Source organism: Borostomias antarcticus (genome assembly GCF_949987555.1).
Source record: "Borostomias antarcticus genome assembly, chromosome: 7".
Lineage (NCBI taxonomy): Eukaryota > Metazoa > Chordata > Actinopteri > Stomiiformes > Stomiidae > Borostomias > Borostomias antarcticus.
This window is the reverse complement of record NC_140240.1, coordinates 16641541-16662934: the sequence shown is the minus strand read 5'-3', so window position 1 is coordinate 16662934 and position 21394 is coordinate 16641541. Positions and strand designations below refer to the sequence as shown.

The following is a 21394-nucleotide window of genomic DNA, read 5'->3' as shown; positions in this document are numbered from 1 at the left end:
GTACAGTAAATGACTGTCTTTGTTTTGCAGACACAATACCTAGGTGCCATTGGTGGCAGAGACTTGGCGGACACAGTCCGACGGGTGCTGTCAGCTGTTGCCACACATGCGGTGTGGAGCGCCTACAGTGTGCACGGGAAGAAGCCACTGAAGAGTATGACACTCTTCAATGTTCTAACACGTAAGAAATGGTTCATATTTTTAATATTTTTTAATACATCGTCTTTGTTCCATGACCGATGTAAATTGAAACCATTACCTTTCTTGATAACTTAAAGGTGCAGTTATGGTCTCCATGCCGAAGGCTACGATGGCGGAGGTGGCCGCCCAGCTGCAGGAGACATTAAAACATGCCCCTGCTAAATGCAGAAGGGTAAGTGATGTCTTTTTTTTTTGGTTTCTCCTACCCAGTGACACTGCATGGTTCCAAAGATTGTGTACCACTTTTTTGTGCATGTATGTGCGTTGTGTATTTACGGCCATTTCAATATGTCTTTAGGTATCTGCAGAAGTCCGCCTGAGCACAGCCCATCCAAGAACAGTCCATCTGAGCACTCCCCAGCATTCTGATGAGGAAGACTTCCCTTCCTAGCTGCCCCCCAGCCCATCTGACACCCACCCGCAGCCCATCTGAGCACAGCCCCCCCCCCCCAGCCTATCTGAGCACAGCCTGTCATTTTTTTTGTAAATAACTTTTTTTTGTAAATAACTTTTTTTGTTGTTTTTTTTTTAAATCCTTTTTGTTTTTAAAACTTGTTTATCATGTTGCAGGCCGGACATTGTGTGTACTTTTTTAATAAAATAAATTGTTCTTAACTGTTAATGGTGTTGTCATAACTTTTGTACCATAATTTTGCTTGCTGCATTGACTATAGCATTAATAGGCTCTTTGCACAAGCTCCACTACTTCCTGACACTCTACAGGCGTATTTCTTTCCTGTCCTATACTAGTGGATGGAAGTGATTGATCAGGTGTGCTGCACACCGGATTCATCGCAATTTCTATCCAATAGTATAGGACGGTAAAGAAATATGCCTGTAGAGTTTCAGGAAGTAGTGGAGCTTGTGCAAGGAGCTGATTTGTTTTCTAATGCAAATTATAAATGTAGCCAACGGAAGTGTAGACCACGTTGCAGCAACGTAACAATAATAATAAAAGTAAAAGTAATATATAAACGTGTATACAACGTTGCAGCCATATACATCGAAATCATCACGGAAATCACAACGTTGTGTACACATTGCAGGCACGTTGCAGACACGTTGGATCTGCACGTTGCAGCAACTTGTGTGCAGATACCGCGTTTGCGTTGCATGCACGTTTAACTTGACGTTGAGTGGACCATACAAAAGTCTAAATCGCACGTTTCTGCAACATTGCTGCAACCTGATTGTGTTAGTAGGGTAATAGCATCATTATTTTGCATATACAAAACAGCATATGCTACAACAATCGGCTATTTATCAGTAAGTCTACATCGAATGTAGCCTACTTTGAGCGAGAGATAATCGGGAGATTCTTGGGGAGACAAACTGACTTCTAACCAACTTTGACTTCGTAACGTTGCCTATTAGCCTATACAACACTGCATACTCAACAGTTCTGGTAGGCGATCGCTTCTGAAACCTTACAGCACAGTTTGCACCTGATTCATTTTGTTTAATGCCAGGGAAGGGTACAGTATGACCCTACTAACACACGCAGGTTGCGCAAACGTTCGACATACGGCCGCTATAGGTGACGATTCGTCTGCGCCGCGTGCGGAAATTACGCGGCCATTTACGGAAACGCAAGATCTGCCGTTTAGTAGACGCTACGTAAGAACGACACGTCATTCCGAAGTTGCGGCCGCGTGCAAAGAACGCACGTGATCACGTGGGCAGGAACCTCCGTTATAAACTCACTTGGCTGACACTAGATTAACAGGTATTTATATGACTTGGTCTGCACGTCTTTTTCGCACGGTGCAAATACGGTGCGGCCGCGTGCAAAAAACGTGGGCAGGAACTTCCGTAATAAACTCACTTGGCTGACACTAGATTTACAGGTATTTATATGACTTGGTCTGCACGTCTTTTTCGCACGGTGCAAATATGGTCACTTACTTACTAAACCCTGACCACTGGCTATATTTAGCATTTGCAGTACCACTGGCTATATTTAGCATTTGCAGTACCACTGGCTATATTTAGCATTTGCAGTACCACTGGCTATATTTAGCATTTACCAGTACAAAAACGAATTAATGCTATATGGGGATATAGCAGCAAGCATTATGATACAAACCAATATAAGACTGAACAGTTTAGAACATTTTATTACACAAAGTACATTACAAATTAAAAGTATACATATTTACAAGGATGAGGTTTACGGTCTGTCACATTACGCATAGCCAGAAAAGCAAAAAAAAGCATGTACAAGCTCTGGCTAGCAACCCATTATCTGACAATTGCAAAAGTTCTAAAAACAAAAATGAAACAGTGCGCATTCTGTGGCAGGCAGACCGGGAACAGACCGTTGTATCCCACAAAAAAAAGGTTAAAATTTACAAAAACTATTTACAAAAAAGGCATCCATCCTGGCAGGCTGGAAAGGCAGGTTTAGGGAGACGGGCTGGGGGTCACCCACATCTGAATCGAGGGTCTGGGCAGAAGAGGTCATCCTCATCTGAATACTCCACTGTGGTCAGGGCTGGAGCTGCGGTCAGGGGCTGGGCTGGGGAGGTCAGCTGGGCTGGAGCAGATGCCTAAGGACATAATGAAATGGCTGTAAAAGCAAGTCGCATACGTTCATTGGAAGCGTGCCATGTCACTGGATACGAGAAAATTAACTGCCTGACATCACATACCTTTTTGCATCGAGCAGGGGCATGTTTCAGCATCTCCTGCAGCTGGGCAGACACCTCCGTCACAGTGGTGCTTGGCTTACAGGCCATAACTGCACCTTTTAACCAAAAAGGGAATGGTTTCAATGCACATGGCATGAAGCAAAGACAATGTATTATTTTGCGAAAATATGAACAATCCCTTACGTAATATGACATTGTAGAGGGTCATATTCTTCAGAGGCTTCTTCCCCCTCTTCCCATGGACGCTGTAGACACACCACACTCTGTGTATGGCAATGGCTGACAGCACCCGCCGGACCACATCTGGCAGATCTTTGCCGCCAATGGAACTCAGATATCGTGTCTGCAAAACATAAAGACAATCATTTACTTTTACATTTCCTTAACACTTCTCTGCAAAAATAAGGAACAAAGTTCTGCCTTGAAGTTACGCACCATCTTCCTTTGATGATCCTTGTCCTTCAGCTGCTCCTCCAAGACCAGCAGCTCCTCCTCCGTTTTAGCAGGGTGCAGGTCATCCAGTACTGCTCCCCGATAGCTGTCTGCAGACTCGCCGGACAGTCTCTGCTCCAGTCTCTGCTCCAGCCTCATCATTGTCTGTGCCATCTCCCTCAGACTCTGCATGACGCTGGAGAACTGCTGACACATCATCCTCTGGAAGTCTGGATATTAAACACAGATGTGGCTATAAGTAATTGTACGGCCCCATAATGGATATTCAGCTCAAAGTATATCCCTACATGCAGCATGAAGTAGTTCACAAAATTCAGCATACCAGCATCTGCAGAGCTTGATGGCAACCCTGCTGGAGCTGTTGGTCTCACAGGCGATGGCATCAGAGAACTACCTGAAAACCAGAGGATAAAGGGATGAGCAGGAAACTATGGTGCTGGCGGCGTAGTGATTCTGGCATAAGGGGAAGAATCAACTCGACATGAGACATGTCAGACCCTGACCTGGTCTGGCCGGGGTGCTAATCGCTGATGCATGCTGCTCGTGCCTGGACGTCTGAAGGGCTGAAGGGCCTGGGCTCACAGCGCCTTGGCTCAAAGGACCCGGGCGATGAACATCTACTGCCGAGTAGTGAGATGTGAGATGAGCGAATTAGTGAACTGAGTACATGAGTCTTCAGACAGTCCTGAGTTAACTGTAAGTGTGCAAATATGCATAGACATTTCACCAACACAAACATGCATGGATACCTGGATTGATAACTGGCAGAGCAGGCCTTCCGGCTCTGGCACCTGGCATAGCTGGTCTGGTCTGAGTTCTGCCGACCGGCTGCCTGGGCACTGGAACATATAGTAGAGGTAAATTAGCTCAGATTAGTCAACTCAAGTAGTACTCTTTTGGGACTGTTGAATGCACTTTATTATATTACCTTCGTCACTGGAGTCATAGCGTGTGTTGCGCTGTCTCTTCCTTGTGTCTTGGGAGTTAATCCATTGATGACTGCTGCTCAAACACCTTCGCCAAGGCACTGGCTACTTCATAATGCTCTGTGTGTTCCTCAGCAGAGACAGAGGTTGTCATGGCTCCTCTTGATGTGCTTGTGGAGGTAGATCTGGGAGGTATAGGAGAATGGGCACTCAGAGCAGGAGAACACCCAAGTCTTGCACAGCAATGAGAGAGACCATTAAAAAGGATTATCTCACCTGTAGTACAAGTTCAAATATAGAGTGATTATACGTCATTGTAAATGAGAGCTTACTCTCAATTGATTCACGAGGTTAAATAAAGATTGAATGAATATGTAGCTAGTGGGGGGTTACAACCACACAACTGTGGAGAGAGAATGAGACACTTGGTTCCCTCCTCTACTGGTGTTCATGGCCATGGCCACACACCTGGAATACTCCAACCCTGATTTAAAGGCATAAAAGTGGGGAACACATTCTTGAGACGGTTCCTAAAACTGGAGGGGAAAAAAACGGGAAAATGATCTTACCTCTCCTCATCACTCACTTCTGCATGGGGCTGAGCTCTACCCTGTCAGCAGTGGCAATACATGGGATAGCGGCTCAGCACACAGGAGAACTGCACAGAGAGGAAGGAGGAGAGAGAAAACCAACAACAAAAAAGGCAAGAAGGGTTAATAACTGAGCGAATCTTGCAAGTTTGCACTACAGGGAAGCAATTGCTCAATTTCCCTGATATTGTGGCGTCACTGGCGTCAGTGATGCGTCTTATGAATCTCACATGTCTACAGCTAACATTAACTCAATATCAATATCCCCATTTGTTTATCCCGTCTATGGAAACGTATGTGCATTTGTACTTACGTGTGCCTGCCTTTATTGATGATCAGGTGTTTCTCCACCTAAGGGCTGGCCAGACAGAACCATCAGAGACCATTGGGCTGAGCTGAGGAGAGAGCGACATGTTAGAGTGTATGTGTGCATATGTATATGGTGCTCTTCTGTTAATACTCATGAGGGCATTCAACTGAACAAGACTCACAGAGCCTGTGGTGCTGTCCCAGGACTGCCCCTGGCCACGCCTGTCCCCGTCTTAGCGCCTCTTCCTGTCCCGCTCACCTGCTTCTTGCTCAGTTCAAACAAGAACTGGGAGGTTGGCAACTGAGAGCATGGGAGGGGAGAGAGGGAGAGAGAGTGGGTGGGTGACCCTCTCGTAGGCTGACATGCCCACTCCACAGGACCACGTGATTTCTGACACGTTTAGAGGAACAGGGCAACATGTCTACCACCCTTCACACTCAGTAATTAAATAGATTTTGCAAGACACTATATTAGTAGTTCACATCATGAGTACCTATTATGCAAAATTTGGATTTGTATGCGAGTGAAAACGTAGTACACAATTCTTTACCCGTTTGACAGAATGAGCAACCATTTCAACAGTTAAGAGTAACATGAAATCCACCAAGATGGCTGCTGTAACCAAATGAGCCAAGATGGCTGCTATAACAAATCCTGCTAGCTAGCCTAGCTCCGTTGTTGGGGCTTCTAGTATTCTGTTAACGTTAACTTCGGAAAAATGAATGCCTAAAAACAAACACATACTAACGGTGTCGTGGGTTAATGCGAAATCAATGAGTAAGCTAATTATCGCATTTTATTCCAAGCGATGAAACAGTACGAACGTGCAGGAGCTCGCGCGAGCCTGCTAGACTTGAGAAGACTCCACCATTGCCCGTAATTAGGAAACAATGGCCCACGACAACACTTCATAAAAGTTATAGTGTACACAACTGAAATATTCTCAAGTTGCCAAGCCAACATTATAATTTAAGCTACAATTACACAAAAGCTAGTTATAACAATAATTGCGACAGAGTAATTTTACGTAGGCTACTTAGCTAGCCATGATGTACTAAGGCTAATCACGTTAGCTGGCTAGCTAGTTAGCTAACATTGGAAAGAGAGCATCTGCATATAGATAATCATTACAAAAGGGTAGCTTGCACATAACGTTGGTGTTTTATCTGGGACGATACCAAAATACATAGTATGTATGTATACATACTAATGTATACATTGAAATTGAGATACTTACAGGATCTGTGTTGTCGCGGGGACAAAGACAGCGTGTTGGCCTTTCTCAATCGTTTCTGTTTCGAACGGACCGGAAGTTTAACCCGTCCTCGTTCTTCTTCTTCTTCGCTGGGTTTAGTGGCGGATGTGCATACAGCCACCTACTGTACCAGAGTGTGTAACTTGTTTGTCTAGTTCATGGGTGTCAAACTCTGGCCCGCGGGCCAGATTTGGCCCGCAGTGTAATTATATTTGGCCCGCGAGGCAATACCAAATGACTACTAGAGCTGGCCCGCCAGTATTATACAGCGCATTCACTGCTTATACTACAAATCCCAAAATGCTCTGCTGTTGTTTTGGCGCGTCAATCAAGACAGGACCCAGAAACGCCCTCTCTTCTGTGACAGTAGTCATAGCAATCTCATACTACAACTGTAACAGTGTTACCCCTTCTTAAAAATGGTGAAAAGAAAGGCAGAAAACAGAAGCTTTCTGGACAGGTGGGAGGCAGAATATCTGTTTACATATGTAAAAGATAGACCTGTTTGCCTTGTTTGTGGAGCCAACGTGGCTATAACTAAGGAGTACAACATTAGATGACACTGAAACAAAACACCACGACAAGTACAAGGACCTGGACATGATTCATTTATTATTGTTATTTTATTTTTAAATTTAATAGCCTGTGAAAAAAGTTTATTTTGATATTTAAATCAGAAGGCTGCAAATAGAAAAGAGGCATACGATTTTTATTTACATTTTATTTTATAAATGACTGCCATTGATGTGTTTTTTATTTGAAATTTGATTTTGCATGTCTGCACTATTAAGTTATATATTGTATGGTAATAAGCGTTGCTTGTTCCATATTCCATGTTAAAGCAAAACTTGTTTGGGTCCATATAAAAATTTTCATTTGATCAATGTTGGCCCGCGACTTTGTTCAAGTTTTAAATTTTGGCCCACTGTGTATTTGAGTTTGACACCCCTGGTCTAGTTCTTCAATTGTGTCACCTAAGAAAGTAGCCCAATGCCTTGCATTCTACCTTCACTGCTCAGCGTTCATTGCTCACATTTAGGTTGCACAATTAGGACTTTATTCATAGGCATATTTTTTATCATTATTTTTATTAGGCCTAGACTGCAAATCTTTAGTGTTAATATTAACTGTAAATGAGAAATTACACACAAAACAGACATGCAGGATTTCTCCTCATTATTACAATTCTGTAACTGTATGACTTCAAAATTTATTTTAAAACCTAAGTAATTTACAAATGTTCTGACCCACTGTGACACATTTCCAATAAAGTCAGATTGGGACTGTGATCTAACCACATTGTCACGTTATTTAATTACATCGTAGTTACGGATTTAAGCAGCAGTGGCGGCTACGTTCCCTTACAGTGTACTTGAGGACGGCTATTTTGGTTATTTTGCGACTGAAAAGGCAAGTGTCAGCTAGGTGTCAGCTAGGTCCGCTGCTGGTACCGTCGCAAAGTTACCACAATTACACCAATGTGTCCCGTCAGTTTTACGTACTGTGTTAGTAGGGGTGTTAGTAGGGTAGGAGCTAGCCCTGTGGGGCTCCGCTCCACTCATAGAACTACCCAGTGAGCATTTTCTGGTTGATAAAACGTTTAATAGACGTCTTTAATCTAGGCTAAAAAAACGTCTAAAAATAGGTCAGAAGTGCAAAGTGAAACGTCTATTTTAGACGCTGATTAAACGTTCACATTTAGACCATATTTCACCAGTGTAATATTGGTGAAATGTAGTCTAAATGTGAACGTTTAATCAATGTCTTCAAATAGCCGGTATTTCACTTTGCACGTTTGAACCAGTTTTGCATGTAATTTCACCGGTTACCAGAAACCGTATTTTAAACGACTTTTCTACTGAAAAATGCTCGATGAAAAATGTAACTGTTAAAGTAATTCTGGCTATAGGATTACAGCCAACCAGCAGCACATGACATACACACAAACAAACAGTGAAATTAACACTAACAGTTTCTACTGGGACAAAAAACACCATGTGACACAGGCTACAATATATTTCTTTGACCAAATATGGAACCAACACACATGTATGCAAAACAGCAAACACACAATTATGCATGTGATGTGGCCTCAGTTCACATCTAGACAGACTCTAACAGAGAAGGGGGATATAACAAGGCAGAACAGGGGCCAGGAAGTAAGCCGTATCAGTTAAAGAGGACTGAGGATCTATAATGGTGTGTGTGTGTGCGCACGCTGCTGGGTGTGACCTAGAATGACCACCCTGTTTGCTTTTGGCATTTTTCTTCTTCTGTTGCTCTGCATTGTGTATTTTTTTATGTAAGCCTTGAGTTGCAGCACCATCTAATTATGACCCACAATGTTAATAGCCTTCTTGTTGTGATAGTCATTGATGAAATCACCCAACACGGGATTGGAAGCGGCGACAGATGACAGATTTATTGTACAAAGATACAATCACATGGAACACTGGGATGTTTCCCTAGTCTCTCTCTCTCCCTGCTTCTCTGCTGGCTGCGGCGCGAAGTCAAGGCCTTAGACTTCCCTTCCCCGCATGGTGTTATCAGCGGGCCTGCCTGCTGGGAACAGTGAATCTGTCCGTCCGAGTTGCCTACCGTTTCCAAATCAAAGTCTCAAGGTTTGGTTGAGACGTTAAATAGTGCTCTCTCGGCCCACCCCCCACGCCTAAGCCTGCCCGTTTAGGTGAAGCTAGATTGGTGGAGGAGTGACCATACAGATGTGTCGCCTGTCACCCTAATATGATATCTTAATCACCATTGGTTGTCAGCCTAGGTTGTGTCTGTTTATAGTGTCCCATAGAGATGTGTCATAAATACCCCAGAGGAGAGGCCCCCCCTGTGGCCTAAGTGTGACCTCTTGACACCCACTACCCTGAACGGCCACAGCAGCATCAGCTGTCTCCTTCTATCCCTTCCACTGCACATTCCAGACTGTTTACATGAGCACAAAAACACACAAACAAGCATTACATTGACTTTAAGACTGTGGACTTTTACCTATATTCTTCAACCCCCAGGGCAAAAAAGGTCCTTGAGAAAGGATGAGAAACATGAAAAAATATTTGCTCTTAAATAAAAATAAAAAAAAGCATTCATCTGTTGGGGCTGTGGTCAAAGCTACCCTCACCAGACCTCCCAGGAGCCTGCTGGAGGTGGTCTGCCATGGCATTACATTACAGTCATTTATCAGACGCTTTTATCCAAAGTGACTAACATTAATTGCATTTAACGTAGGAAAAGCCAATATACTACTACTTCCCAGAACTCACAAGTGCATCTTCTTTCTCAAACAAGTGACTAAGAACATTATCTAGTGCTGAAGGCAAAGTGCAAGAATAGCAATCTAAAATACAATAAGTGCTTAGGAGGGAGGATTGTTGTAGTACTTCTTGAAGAGATGAGTTTTGACCGTGCGACGAAAGATGGGCAGCGACTCTGCTGTCCTGACATCAGTGGGCAGTTCGTTCCACCACTGCGGGGCCAGGACAGAGAAGAGCCGTGACCGTGTCGATTGACCGCAGGGGCCTCGGAGTGACGGGGCAACCAGTCACCCCGAGGTAGCAGAGCGTAACGGTCGGGAGGGGGTGTAGGGTTTGACCATGGCCTGGAGGTAGGAGGGGGCTGTTCCTTTCATTGCCCTGTAGGCTAGCGCCAGAGTTTTAACTGGATGCGAGCCGCTACAGGGAGCCAGTGTATGGAACGGAGAAAGGAAGTTGTGTGGGAGAACTTGGGGTGGTTGAACACCCCCAGGCGAGCAGCAGCTTTCTGGACAAGATCCAGCGGTTTAATGGTAGACGCCGGGGCCCCAGCGGTTGCAGTAGACCAGGCAGGAGATGACCAGGGCCTGGATGAGCACCTGTGCCGTTTCATCAGTGAGGAAAGGTCGAATCCTCCTGATGTTGTAGAGCAGGGGTGTCAAACTCAAATACACAGTGGGCCAAAATTTAAAACTTGAACAAAGTCGCGGGCCAACATTGAACAAATGAAAATTTTAATATGGACCCAAACAAGTTTTGCTTTAACATTGAATATGGACTTATCACTTTCGCTTTTGGTGCGCATCAATGGTGTGCACTAACATATGTGAATACGCCCTCAGACACAAGTGTTGGTGCTCCATCTGCTCAGTAGAGAAGCTTGTAAAACCCTGACTGTCCTACAGCCAGGCACACAGACAGACAGCCGGCAAGAAGGCAGACAGGATTGAATGAACAGGAACAGAGCAAACACAGCGGCCGGCTAGGTCAACACAGGTGTCTCTATCACAGTGAGACGTTAAATAACGTAAAGCTTCTGTTTTCTGCCTTTCTTTTCGCCATTTTTAAGAAGGGGTAACACGGTTACAGTTGTAGTATGAGATTGCTATGACTACTGTCACAGAAGAGAGGGCGTTTCTGGGTCCTGTCTTGATTGACGCGCCAAAACAACAGCAGAGCATTATGGGATTTGTAGTATTAGCGGTGAATGTGCTGTATAATACTGGCGGGCCAGCTCTAGTAGTCATTTGGTATTGCCTCGCGGGCCAAATATAATTACACTGCGGGCCAAATTTGGCCCGCGGGCCAGAGTTTGACACCCCTGTTGTAGAGCATGAATCTGCAGGAGCTTGTGACGGATGTGATATGTGCGGAGAATAACAGCTGGTTGTCCAGGGTCTCACCCAGATTCCTCGCAGTCCGAGTCGGGGTCACCACTGTGTCTTCAATGGTGATGGCCAGGTCCCGATGCGGGCAGCCCTTCCCCGGGAGGAACAGCAGCTCAGATTGAGCTTGAGGTGATGTGTCGTCATCCACTCCGAGATGTCAGCCAAACACCCAGCTACAGCGTTCTATATTTCCAGGCTCTTTCGCTGTTGCGTTGGACTTCATGAAGGCCACTATAATATTAGGGGAATAAAATGATCAAGTATATTATACCATGAAGTGAGATGCTTTGACTGTACAACCAGTCATAAATTAAATATTGTTGAATATATATTACCTTCAACCCCAGAGTACAGCAACATTGCTGTGAAGGCCCTTTTTTTCTTTTCGCCCCGTCCCCCTTAATATTGAAATTGGACATCAATTTCTTGGTGAAGAGTCTGTAAATTAGAAAATGTAGTGTCACTTAAGCAGAGGAGAGAGAGAAAGAAGAAAAGAGAGACAGAGATAGAGAGCGGAGAGAGACAAGTGTCATACACTACAAAACCACACAGTCAAAGAATAAGACACTACTCCCAACATTCCCTGGTGTACATACAAGGCAAACTCCTTGCGCAGTCAACGCCAGTACTGTTTCTTGCGTTTCATGGTGTTCAGGTAGCACCTGACATCAGGTCAGGCAGCAGGGCAGGGGCTGCCACAAAGACGACTGCTCAGACCTGTGCAGAAATAAAGACAGAGGAAGAGAAATTAAAAAGGATAGAAGTTGTATTTCTCTGATGTGGCTGAAGGAAATATATTATATATATATATAATATTATTCACATTCCCATGCAACGCAAACACAACAGGAGGAATGTTGTGGAACTTAGCCATGGAATGTTGCTAGTGTATTTCTCGACAGCTAAAAACGTATTATCAGCAGACAAAACTGTACAGAATTCACACTGCATACCAGGACAGATGATATACATTAATGGCGTCACTAAACACGTTATAGAATTAAACATAATCTAAATTGACGTTACATGAATTCGGTCGCTAACCCAGTGGTCACTAGCTAAACAGCTAACATTAGCTAACATTAGCGAGCTAGCACTAGCAAACTGTCGAACTGTGTCAAAAAAATTGCTTAAAGTCAATTAAGAGGATGCAGTTTATTAATATAAAGATCAATATTTACCCCAAAGTAAAGATTTCCCAATTCCTCGCATGTGAAAAGCACTTGTTCCATCGGAGGGGATAATTCTGTTGCTCTACACCGGCTGCTTGCGTTCCGCTGTGATGTTTGAAATGTGCGCATGCGCAATGTGCGTGTTCAAACTCTTCATAGTACGGCGCTGCATGCATCAAACTTCACACATCAATATTCTACTTGTGCAAAAATAAAGCATTATCTTGTATCCTATGGACGTCTCCGGTGCATCTTTTTCATATGTGCTGCTCTGATAATTATCTTGCTTGCCTACAGGATGTCTGGTGCATATTTTTGATATTTACAGTTTTTAATTCATTGTAATAATGCTTTTATGCTTATTCTAAAATAGGTATATATGATAGCCATAAATGAGGTAGGTCTATATGATAGCTATATGGCAGCTAAATCACATATTTTGAAATTACGTATGCGTGTAGACCACATTTCGCCGATACCAGTGCAATATGATTTTGGAGAAAAACCTTCACACTAATCAATATAGTATCTCGGCTACAACTGAACAAATAATCAGAATCTGTGTTGTGTGAAACGTTGATGTTGTAACCGCATTTTAGCTGGTTGAAAATATGCCGAAAACAAGTCTTAGACGTTCTGACCGAATATCACCGAGATTTAACCTAGAAATCAATATTGAAAACACGTCTTGTGCTCACTGGGTAGGGTTACAATACGTAACCATCGTTCATGACTTCGACCGTAATAACTTCTTACTCGTCTAAAATACAATATTGTCAGTTACACATTGAGTTACAACCTAAATGACTATCTAGTCACAACTAAATATTTGACCTCAAATTGAATACGATTCATCCGGAACCTTTTTTCTGCTTCGTTTACGACATATTACACAGGCGCACACAGTGCTGAGCGGTGCGTTCATCGTGTGTAAAACTTAAACTAAACCCCCAAAAGCTCGGAGTTAAAAGCTCATTGAAAGTGTTTTGTGGTCCAGGTTGGTATCATCGTCATGTCGTCTGTTAAGTGGCGTCAGCTGAAGCCTCTTGAATGGGGCACGTATGTTAATAAAGAAGTCAAAGTGACGGCGCACGAAAAGCAAGAACACCAAGGCTGGGTTTACACTGTAGATCCAGTCTCTGCAAGGTGAGCGAAACAAGAGCTGTTATCATTAATTTAACGACCTTGTTGATATGTAGCTAGCTGGCGAGTAAACCAGCACATATGAATTGAACAAGGTCATGGGGTTTCTCCCCCTTGTGCACAACCGGCAGTTTGACAATAGAGGGCTCATATGCTGTGGAGACAAGTCTCAGCAACACAGATGCTTAGATTGACCATGATAACACTTAAAAACAGCTAGGCTTTTAGGCTGTAGCAAAATCTGCATGTCAAAGTCTTAGTCAAAGCTAAGATCAAGCTAAGACCAATGCCTACAGAGACAGAATAATGTCATTTTAAGCCTTACCCTAATCATCTTTTTAATTAATTTCCAGTATTGTCTTGGTGAACTTCCTGGAGAGAGACCAGGACACGGTGAGGGTGGTGATGGGTCATGCAGTGGAGGGTGTGGAGCTCCTAGGCGAGGGGAACGAGGAGACCGTGGAGCACCTGAGGGCTGTCTTCACGCCCCAGGGCACCAAAAAGCTTGGTGCAGACGAACTGATGCGCCGGAAAGAGAGCCTTCGCCTCTGGCTGGAGAAGAACCGCGTCCCTGTGGAGGTGGAGGGGGAAACGCTGAGGGTGGCCAGCCTGCTGACCGTCAGCGCTCCGTACGGAGCGGAGGACTGCAGCGGACCCAATGAGATCGTCCTGGCCAGGGTGCAGAGTCTGGTAGAGAGCAACCCTGGTCCAGAACAGCCTGCCAGTGCTTGAGACGGACGCACTGCCGGGTTCAGAAACAAAACGTTTGCTACTCACCCTAGACACGTGTGGATCTGAAAGTGTTAAGATATATGTGAGCAGTGTGGTAGATCTTTATTCTTACCGAGTGCTTACAGAGTCTTACAAATGTTTGGGAAGTAACGGCTTGTAGCCATGTAGGCAGTGCCAAATTGTGCATCTCAGTAGGCTACTGTCGATTCAGTCATCTTCTCGGTGGAAAAGGCTGCTTTGGAGAACGACAATTGAGATAAACTATGTATCTAATATTGTCAGATCAGCTGAACTGAAGTGAGGAGATGGTATGGATGGAGAGATATCTTAACCATTTTGTGCGGAAGATAAAGACCAGACATTTCTGGACTTCTGAAATGTTACGTTAAGTTCAATGGATGTTGAAGCAATTATTGACAGCCATTTTTGGGGCGTCTGTTTTATACAGTACGTTTTGGTTAAGTATGACACTAGTTGTTGGCGCCTGTTGACAGTTTCGTTTTGTATGTTTTATATACGGCACTTTACTAATAAAACAAACAAATTGCAACTCCATCATTGTCATCTAAAATGTGAAAAGGATGCGTCTGACATTTTCAGAATTTAAAAATTGTTAAGGAATTTACCTTTTGGTTTAGTTTAGATTGTCAAAGAACACGCTGAGTGGTCGATCAAGCTGGTTTTAAACAAAGGCAATAGTTTTATTCTCTTACCATTCTGCGGAGTCGGACCCCAGCACAGGAAGTGAATCCAGGCAAGAGTGAGTTCACATGAGGACGAGGTCGTTAGGTTATACAGTGAAAAAGGAAGTGACATAGTTTCAGGGGGAAGAGGACAGGGAAGTGATGTCACACGGAATAATTTGTAGTTCTAACAGACTGATCAATGAGAACGAACTACAAAGTTTAGAACAACAGTCAAGGGGGAAAACAGAACACTTTGTTGAGACTTGAAATTCATTCACAAAATCCACATTTAACTTGGGCCTGTTGTATAGTAGTGAAATATCCGAATTCATATCCATGATATATTTCAAGTTGTTCACAGTTGTAGGATGGTACTATCTAATTGAATCTCAAATACAGAAATTAATTACCATTCTCAGACAGCAGACTACTACTTTCACTATGGTCCAACTAACTAAGCCATTGACTTGCAATGTAGACTTGGTGCAGGTCTTTTAGGAAATGCTACTCAGCATGTGCTTATCTTCTGATGTGGCACCTGGGAGTGTGTGACTGTTGTAGGTTAAGAGGCCCTACTGTCATACTGTAGTTTGTCCAAAGCACACCAGGTGCATCTGCTGTTCGAGGTGTTAACAGTATAGATCTTGCGAGATATTACATATTCATGCTGGATGCTAAATTAATATATAACTTGGACATAGATTATATATGATTTACCCTACTTTCTTATTTATTCTTACTTTCTTAGTATTACAGTATAAACTGGATGTCTCAACAGTCCAGTCAGGCTGTTAGGAAATGGAGCAAGCCATTACTAACAACTAAGACGAGATCACAGTTACTGATTGAACAATAAGAACATAAAAACCTCCCTTTCTCTTCATTCTATTGTCCTTTTCACATTGTGACATTTGGTAACATGATCAACGAGCACATTTTCAAGATGGAAGCCCACATTTGAAACTTGGGGCCCTAACCTATGCCATACTGCTGGAATCAATCAGTATTGTGCACAGAATTGTTATGAATCAATTCAGTAGTGTAGCGTACAGAACTGTTATGAATCAATCAGTAGTGTAGCACTGAGCTGTTATGAATCAATCAGTAGTGTAGCACAGAGCTGTTATGAATTAATCAGTAGTGTAGTGCACCCAGACAGAACGTACTGTATGTTGTATTAATGATTCAACACAGGCAAAATACTACAGGCAAAGTCACAATGCCTGAAGAAAGGTCACTTGTCTAACCTATAGTACCACACCTGGATAGAAAGGTTAGGGTTAGGAAAAGGTCAAATGCAGGTTGATTCAGGCCACACTTACCACGGTTCTATCAATCAATCAATCAATCAAAGCTTTATTTGTATAGCGCATTTCATACCCAGAGGCGACACAATGCGCTTTACAGAGAACAAGGGAGGTGGGCATACGACCCACCTCAACATATTCCAGAGGGAAGCAAAAAAACAGTAATCACCCGGGGGCCAGATAACTGAGCTGTAAAAATTCTTCCCTGACCCCTCTCAACAAGGCGATCAAGCAAGCTCCAGGAGTATGTTTGTCTACCGGCTAAGAACATTTATAAAGCGATACAATACATTAAATTACATTTCAGAGTAAGAGAGGCTAAAAAAGCATCATAGGAGAGACATGGCAAATACTGGTGTGTGTTTGCTATGGCCCAGGCCTAAAGCCGGAAGTGGGCTGGTGTATGTCTGTGTGTACGTGTGTGTGTTAACTAAATGCTACGACATCCACAGCAGACACAAGGGTATCTATCGGACTCCGAGAGGTCTGCTGGTGACAGTGGGGCATCCACTGGACCTGGTTAGAAGATAGGATGGAGGGAGAGAGGCACTAGGGAGAGGGAAGGCAGAACAGGGTTAGTAGCACACAGAGCCATAAAAGCAACAGATATTAAAACAGGCAACCTGGAGCAAGCTCCTGGAATATATTTGTCTAATGGCTAAGAACATTTATAGAGCAATAAATTACATTAAATTTTCAGAGCAAGAAAGGCTAAGAGCATCAGGTCCAGGCCTAAGCCGATGTGGACTGATGTGTACATGTGTGTGTGTTAACTAAATACTACGACATCCACAGCTGACACGGGGGTATCTATCGGACTCAGGGTGGTCTGCGGGCGACAGTGGGGCATCCACTGGACCTGGTTAGAAGGTAGGAGGGAGAGAGAGAGGCACTAGGGGAGGCAGAAAATGGGTAGTAGCACACTGAGCCATTGAAGCAACACAGCTGTCAGAACAGAAAAAGCCTGTTTCAGGGTAACCAGCTTCTGTACACTACTTGATATACATACAGTGCATAGCAGGATAAACGCCAATGTATACAGAGGATTCACAGGTAGGTTTGAGGCTGCCTTTCTGTGTCTCAAGGTCCTGGCTAGTGATTGTAGGCTAGATCGAAAAGGTACGTCTTGAGATCTCGCTTGAAGACCTCCGTTGTTTCGGCCCTTCTTAGGCACTCCGGTAGGGTGTTCCAGAGGTTGGGGGCATAGAAACTAAAAGCTGCCTCTCCGTGTTTCTTGGTCCTGGCTTTTGGAACTGTTAAAAGTTCAGTACCTGAGGATCTGAGTGGTCTGTTGGGCATGTACCTAACAAGCATGTCTGAAATGTATTCTGGTGAGTGACTGTGGAGAGATTTATAGACTAATAATAGTATTTTTAAGTCTATTCTAGAGTTGACAGGTAAAGTGTAGTGTAGTGATTTTAAGGCTGGTGTGATGTGTGCCCTTCGTCTAGTCTTAGTGAGGACTCGTGCTGCAGAATTCTGTATCATTTGTAGTTTAGAGATTGCTTTCTTTGGTAGGCCTGATAGTAGAGCATTGCAGTAGTCCAGCCTGCTTGTGATGAAAGCATGCATTAATCTTTCGGTGTCAGCCTGAGAGAGAAAGGGTTGCACCTTGGCAATGTTCCTTAGGTGGTAAAAATATGTCTTTGTAATATTCTTGATGTGGTTTTCGAAATTAAGATCTGAGTCAAGTATGACACCTAGGTTTTTAGCCTGGCATTTGGTGTCAATTTCCAGAGTTTTTAAGTGTGCAGATAGTTTCTCTCTTTCAGCTTTTTCTCCAATGATCAGTATTTCTGTTTTGTCCTGGTTTAGTTGGAGGAAATTATGTGACATCCATACATTTATATCCGTAATACACTTGACAAGGCAGTCAACCAAGCTGTAGTTACTGGGTGTTACAGAAATATAGAGTTGGGTATCATCTGTGTAGCTATGGTAGCTAATGTTGTGCATCCTGATGACACTGCCAAGGGGCAGCATGTACAGGCTGAAGAGTAGAGGTCCTAGGATCGATCCTTGGGGCACCCCACAGGTCATAAGGATCTTTCCTGAGCTATGTTCACCGAGGGCAATGAAGAAATCACGACCGGTTAGATAGGTCCTAAGCCAATTAAGGACTGGACCGGAGAGGCCAACCCACTTCTCCAGTCTTTCGATGAGGATTGCATGATCTATAGTATCAAAGGCTGCACTCAGGTCCAGGAGGATGAGAACAGAGAGCTCTTAGTAGTAGCTCTTAGGAGTCAGCATTAATTCTGAGGTCATTTACAACTTTGACTAATGCCGTCTCTGTGCTATGATGGGCACGAAACCGGACTGGAAAAGGTAAAGGGTACAACTTGTAGCTAGGAAATCATTTATCTGTTTGAAAACAATCTTTTCCAGAATTTTACTCAAAAAGGGAAGGTTGGAGATTGGTCTAAAATTGCTAAGAACTGAAGTGTCTAAGTTGTTTTTCTTCAGCACGGGTCTCACCAAAGCAGTTTTAAGTATTGGTGGGAAGACACCTGTAGATAGGGAGTCATTAACAATGGATAAAATGTCATAGGATACAGAGTCAAAAATAGTTTGAAAAAATCGGTGGGGATGGGATCCAGCAGGCATGTGGAGGATTTGAGTTTGGATACTACTTTTCTCAACATTTCTGTGTCCATCAGTGTAAACAAGCTCATATGTCCATAACATGGAGGAAGAGGATCTGTGAACGGCATGGCCTTTCCTGGCATGGCCTTTCCTGGGTGATATTCCTCCTAATATTCATAGTCTTATCTCTGAAGTAAGCTGCAAATTCCTCACATTTGGAGGTAGAGAGCAGGTTATCTGGTGTTTTGACGGCAGGGTTTATTAGGCTATCAATTGTTGAGAAGAGTACTTGAATTATTTCGGTTGATAGATATCAATTTTGAGAAGTGGTCTTTCCTTGCATTTCTTATTGCTTTATTAAAGGCAGAGATATGTTCTTTGAGAATATCATGGTGGACCTGTAGCTTGGTCTTTCGCCATATACACTCAGATCTTCTACAGGTTCTCTTTAGTTGATTTGTTAAATCATTTAGCTATGGAGCTTTATGATTGGCTGTGATCCTATTCAGTTTAATAGGTGCTACAGAATCCAAGGCTGCCCTTACTCTGGTGTTAAAGGTGGTTGCTAAGTTTTCAATAGTTCCTAACGGCCCCACTTCTGGAGTTGATAAATTGTTTGTGGTCATTATTTCTCTAAAACTATCGGCTACTGCGGAGGTAAGATAACGTTTCTTGATAAAGCGCTCAGTACTACTTAGTACTTTAGGAACCAATGCAGTGAAGAAGATACAGAAATGGTCGGAGAGAGCAAGGTCACTAATAGAGGAGACAGTGATAGTCAGGCCCTTAGTTATCACTAGATCAAGGGTGTGGCCGCGGTTGTGGGTTGGCTCAGTGATATGTTGGGTAAAATCCATGGAGTTAAGGAGGTTGATAAAGTCCCTGGCTTTCGAGTCCGCCTCAGTGTCCACGTGTATGTTGAAATCTCCAATGATGATAATCTTATCATAATTTGTATGGATGATGGACAGGAGTTCTGAAAATTCTGTAGAGAAGGCAGGGCATTGTTTGGGAGGCCTATATACGGTTACTGCCAGAACTGGGGGCTGGCATTTTAAGACAATAGCGTGGTATTCAAAAGAGGTAAAATCATCAAAGGAGATGGTCCTGCAGCTGAGGGCATCTGTAGCTATGGTGGCTGATCCTCCACCTTTTTCCCCGCTTCTGATCGATTGAAAAAAGCTGTAGTTAGGAGGAGGGGCTTCGATGAGGGCTGCTGGTCCATTTATATTTAGCCAGGTTTTAGTTAGGAACATACAGTCTAATTTACGTTCACATATAACATCATTAATGAGAAAAGTTTTGTTTGGTAGGGACCTCACATTCAGGATCGCCATTGAAATAGCTTCCGGAGAAAAGGGCTGGCTCGCCTGACTAGTAGGCCTGGATGGTATATTCACTGGAACGGATATCAGGTTTTTCATATTAAATCCACCTGACTGTTTCCTTATGGTAATAGGGGTGCGGTGGGAGATAATTCGCTGAATGGCATATTCAGGTGGGCAAAATTTGTTTATAGAAATATAAACGTTGCTATGCCAGGTCTCAGTGAGGGGCAGGGGATCCAGGTCTATGGTGATGGAGCACTGGTGAAATGGAGCTGGTGTAGCCCGAACCGTGGGTACAGGAGGTTTATGTTTGGCAGTAGGGTGGTTGAGACGGGTCGGGCTTACCCCACATCAGACGCTGGATGATCTCAGCGTTAGCAGCAGACGGGAAGCACCTGACCTGCTAGGATGAAGGCCGTCCCTGGCGAAGAGGTCCGAGCGGTTCAAGAAGGTGGTGAAAATATCTATGAAGGGAAGCTCCAACTGGCAGCAGTAGCCTTTCAGCCAGATGTGGAGCTGACGGATCCTACTATATTTGACATCACCATACCGGGGAGAGGAGAACGGGCCAGAGATGATGCAGGTCTTTCCTGACGCCTGAGCAGTGGAGATCAGGGCCTTGAAATCCTCCTTCAGCCTCTCAGACTGCTGGAGCTTGATGTCATTTGTTCCGACATGGATTATGATGGATGAGGCCAGGGGATAATCCGCGAGGAGTGATGGGACAACAGTCCTGATGTCCGAGACCTTAGCTCCTGGGAAGCAGCAGGTCCGGGCTTTCGGGACCACTACATGGCGCACCATGGATGATCCGATGACGAGCACAGATGGGGGGGCGGGATCAGCGGCGGGCCCACTGGGCTTAGGGGGCCTCCTTGGCTGCCTCACACCTGAAGGCCAAGTGGCAGAGGGTGGGGGCCGGGGGTCCCCTCGGTGGACTGGACTGTGCTCAGGCCGGGGAGCAGGCTGATTAGCCTGGCTGTTATACCGCTTGCCAACCAGAAAGGCGTGGGTGGGCTGCGGAGGACTGGTAAGGTACTGAGAAGGGCAGGGTGTGAAAAGAACCCCAACAGCAGGGAGCCGTACCGAGGAGCTGATGCTGCTAGTACCCTTGGACCTCTTGGATACAGGCTCGGCCAGCGGAGCAAAGCTATTCCTCAGCTGGAGGGTGTCGTCGTCGGAGGGTTGGGAGACAACCCTGGAGGTTTCCCTTCCTCGTTTCCTCCTAACATTGGTCCAAGGAGTGGAGCTTGAATGCTTGGGTCTGGCTCCGAGTGCGGGCCAGGACTCCTCACCATGCAAATGCATTGACATACACTCCTGATCCTTTTTGGTATCTGACTGGAGTGGCTGGGGTAGCGTTAGGGTTGAAGGGTTAGGGTTAGGAAGCAGTTCCACTTCCTGGT

The 21394-nt window shown here is 44.3% G+C and overlaps 1 protein-coding gene and 2 long non-coding RNA genes across 3 annotated transcripts; 1 reads left to right on the top strand and 2 right to left on the bottom strand.

Annotated features, from left to right (window-relative positions):
- Positions 1-4819: 4819 nt before the first annotated feature.
- Positions 4820-5392, bottom strand: LOC311311377. Its single transcript, XR_014630540.1, has 3 exons — positions 5313-5392; positions 5135-5216; positions 4820-4889 (listed from the first exon to the last, which is right to left on the bottom strand). It is a non-coding gene; the product is annotated as an uncharacterized lncRNA (long non-coding RNA).
- A 5019-nt stretch (positions 5393-10411) lies between these two features.
- Positions 10412-12306, bottom strand: LOC311311376. Its single transcript, XR_014630539.1, has 4 exons — positions 12216-12306; positions 11631-11751; positions 11370-11472; positions 10412-11265 (listed from the first exon to the last, which is right to left on the bottom strand). It is a non-coding gene; the product is annotated as an uncharacterized lncRNA (long non-coding RNA).
- An 827-nt stretch (positions 12307-13133) lies between these two features.
- gemin6 (gem (nuclear organelle) associated protein 6) lies at positions 13134-14598 on the top strand. The gene is made up of 2 exons (XM_084441074.1): positions 13134-13352; positions 13703-14598. The coding sequence occupies exons 1-2, from the start codon at positions 13219-13221 to the stop codon at positions 14079-14081; spliced, it is 513 nt and encodes a 170-aa protein (XP_084297200.1). The 5' UTR covers positions 13134-13218; the 3' UTR covers positions 14082-14598.
- The last annotated feature ends 6796 nt before the right edge of the window (positions 14599-21394 follow it).

Bases quoted from the DNA above. Each gene is read 5' to 3' on its own strand.
- gemin6 (XM_084441074.1), top strand. From the start codon at position 13,219: ATGTCGTCTGTTAAGTGGCGTCAGCTGAAGCCTCTTGAATGGGGCACG. The intron at 13,353-13,702 runs GTGAGCGAAACA...ATTAATTTCCAG, and splicing joins GTAGATCCAGTCTCTGCAAG to TATTGTCTTGGTGAACTTCC.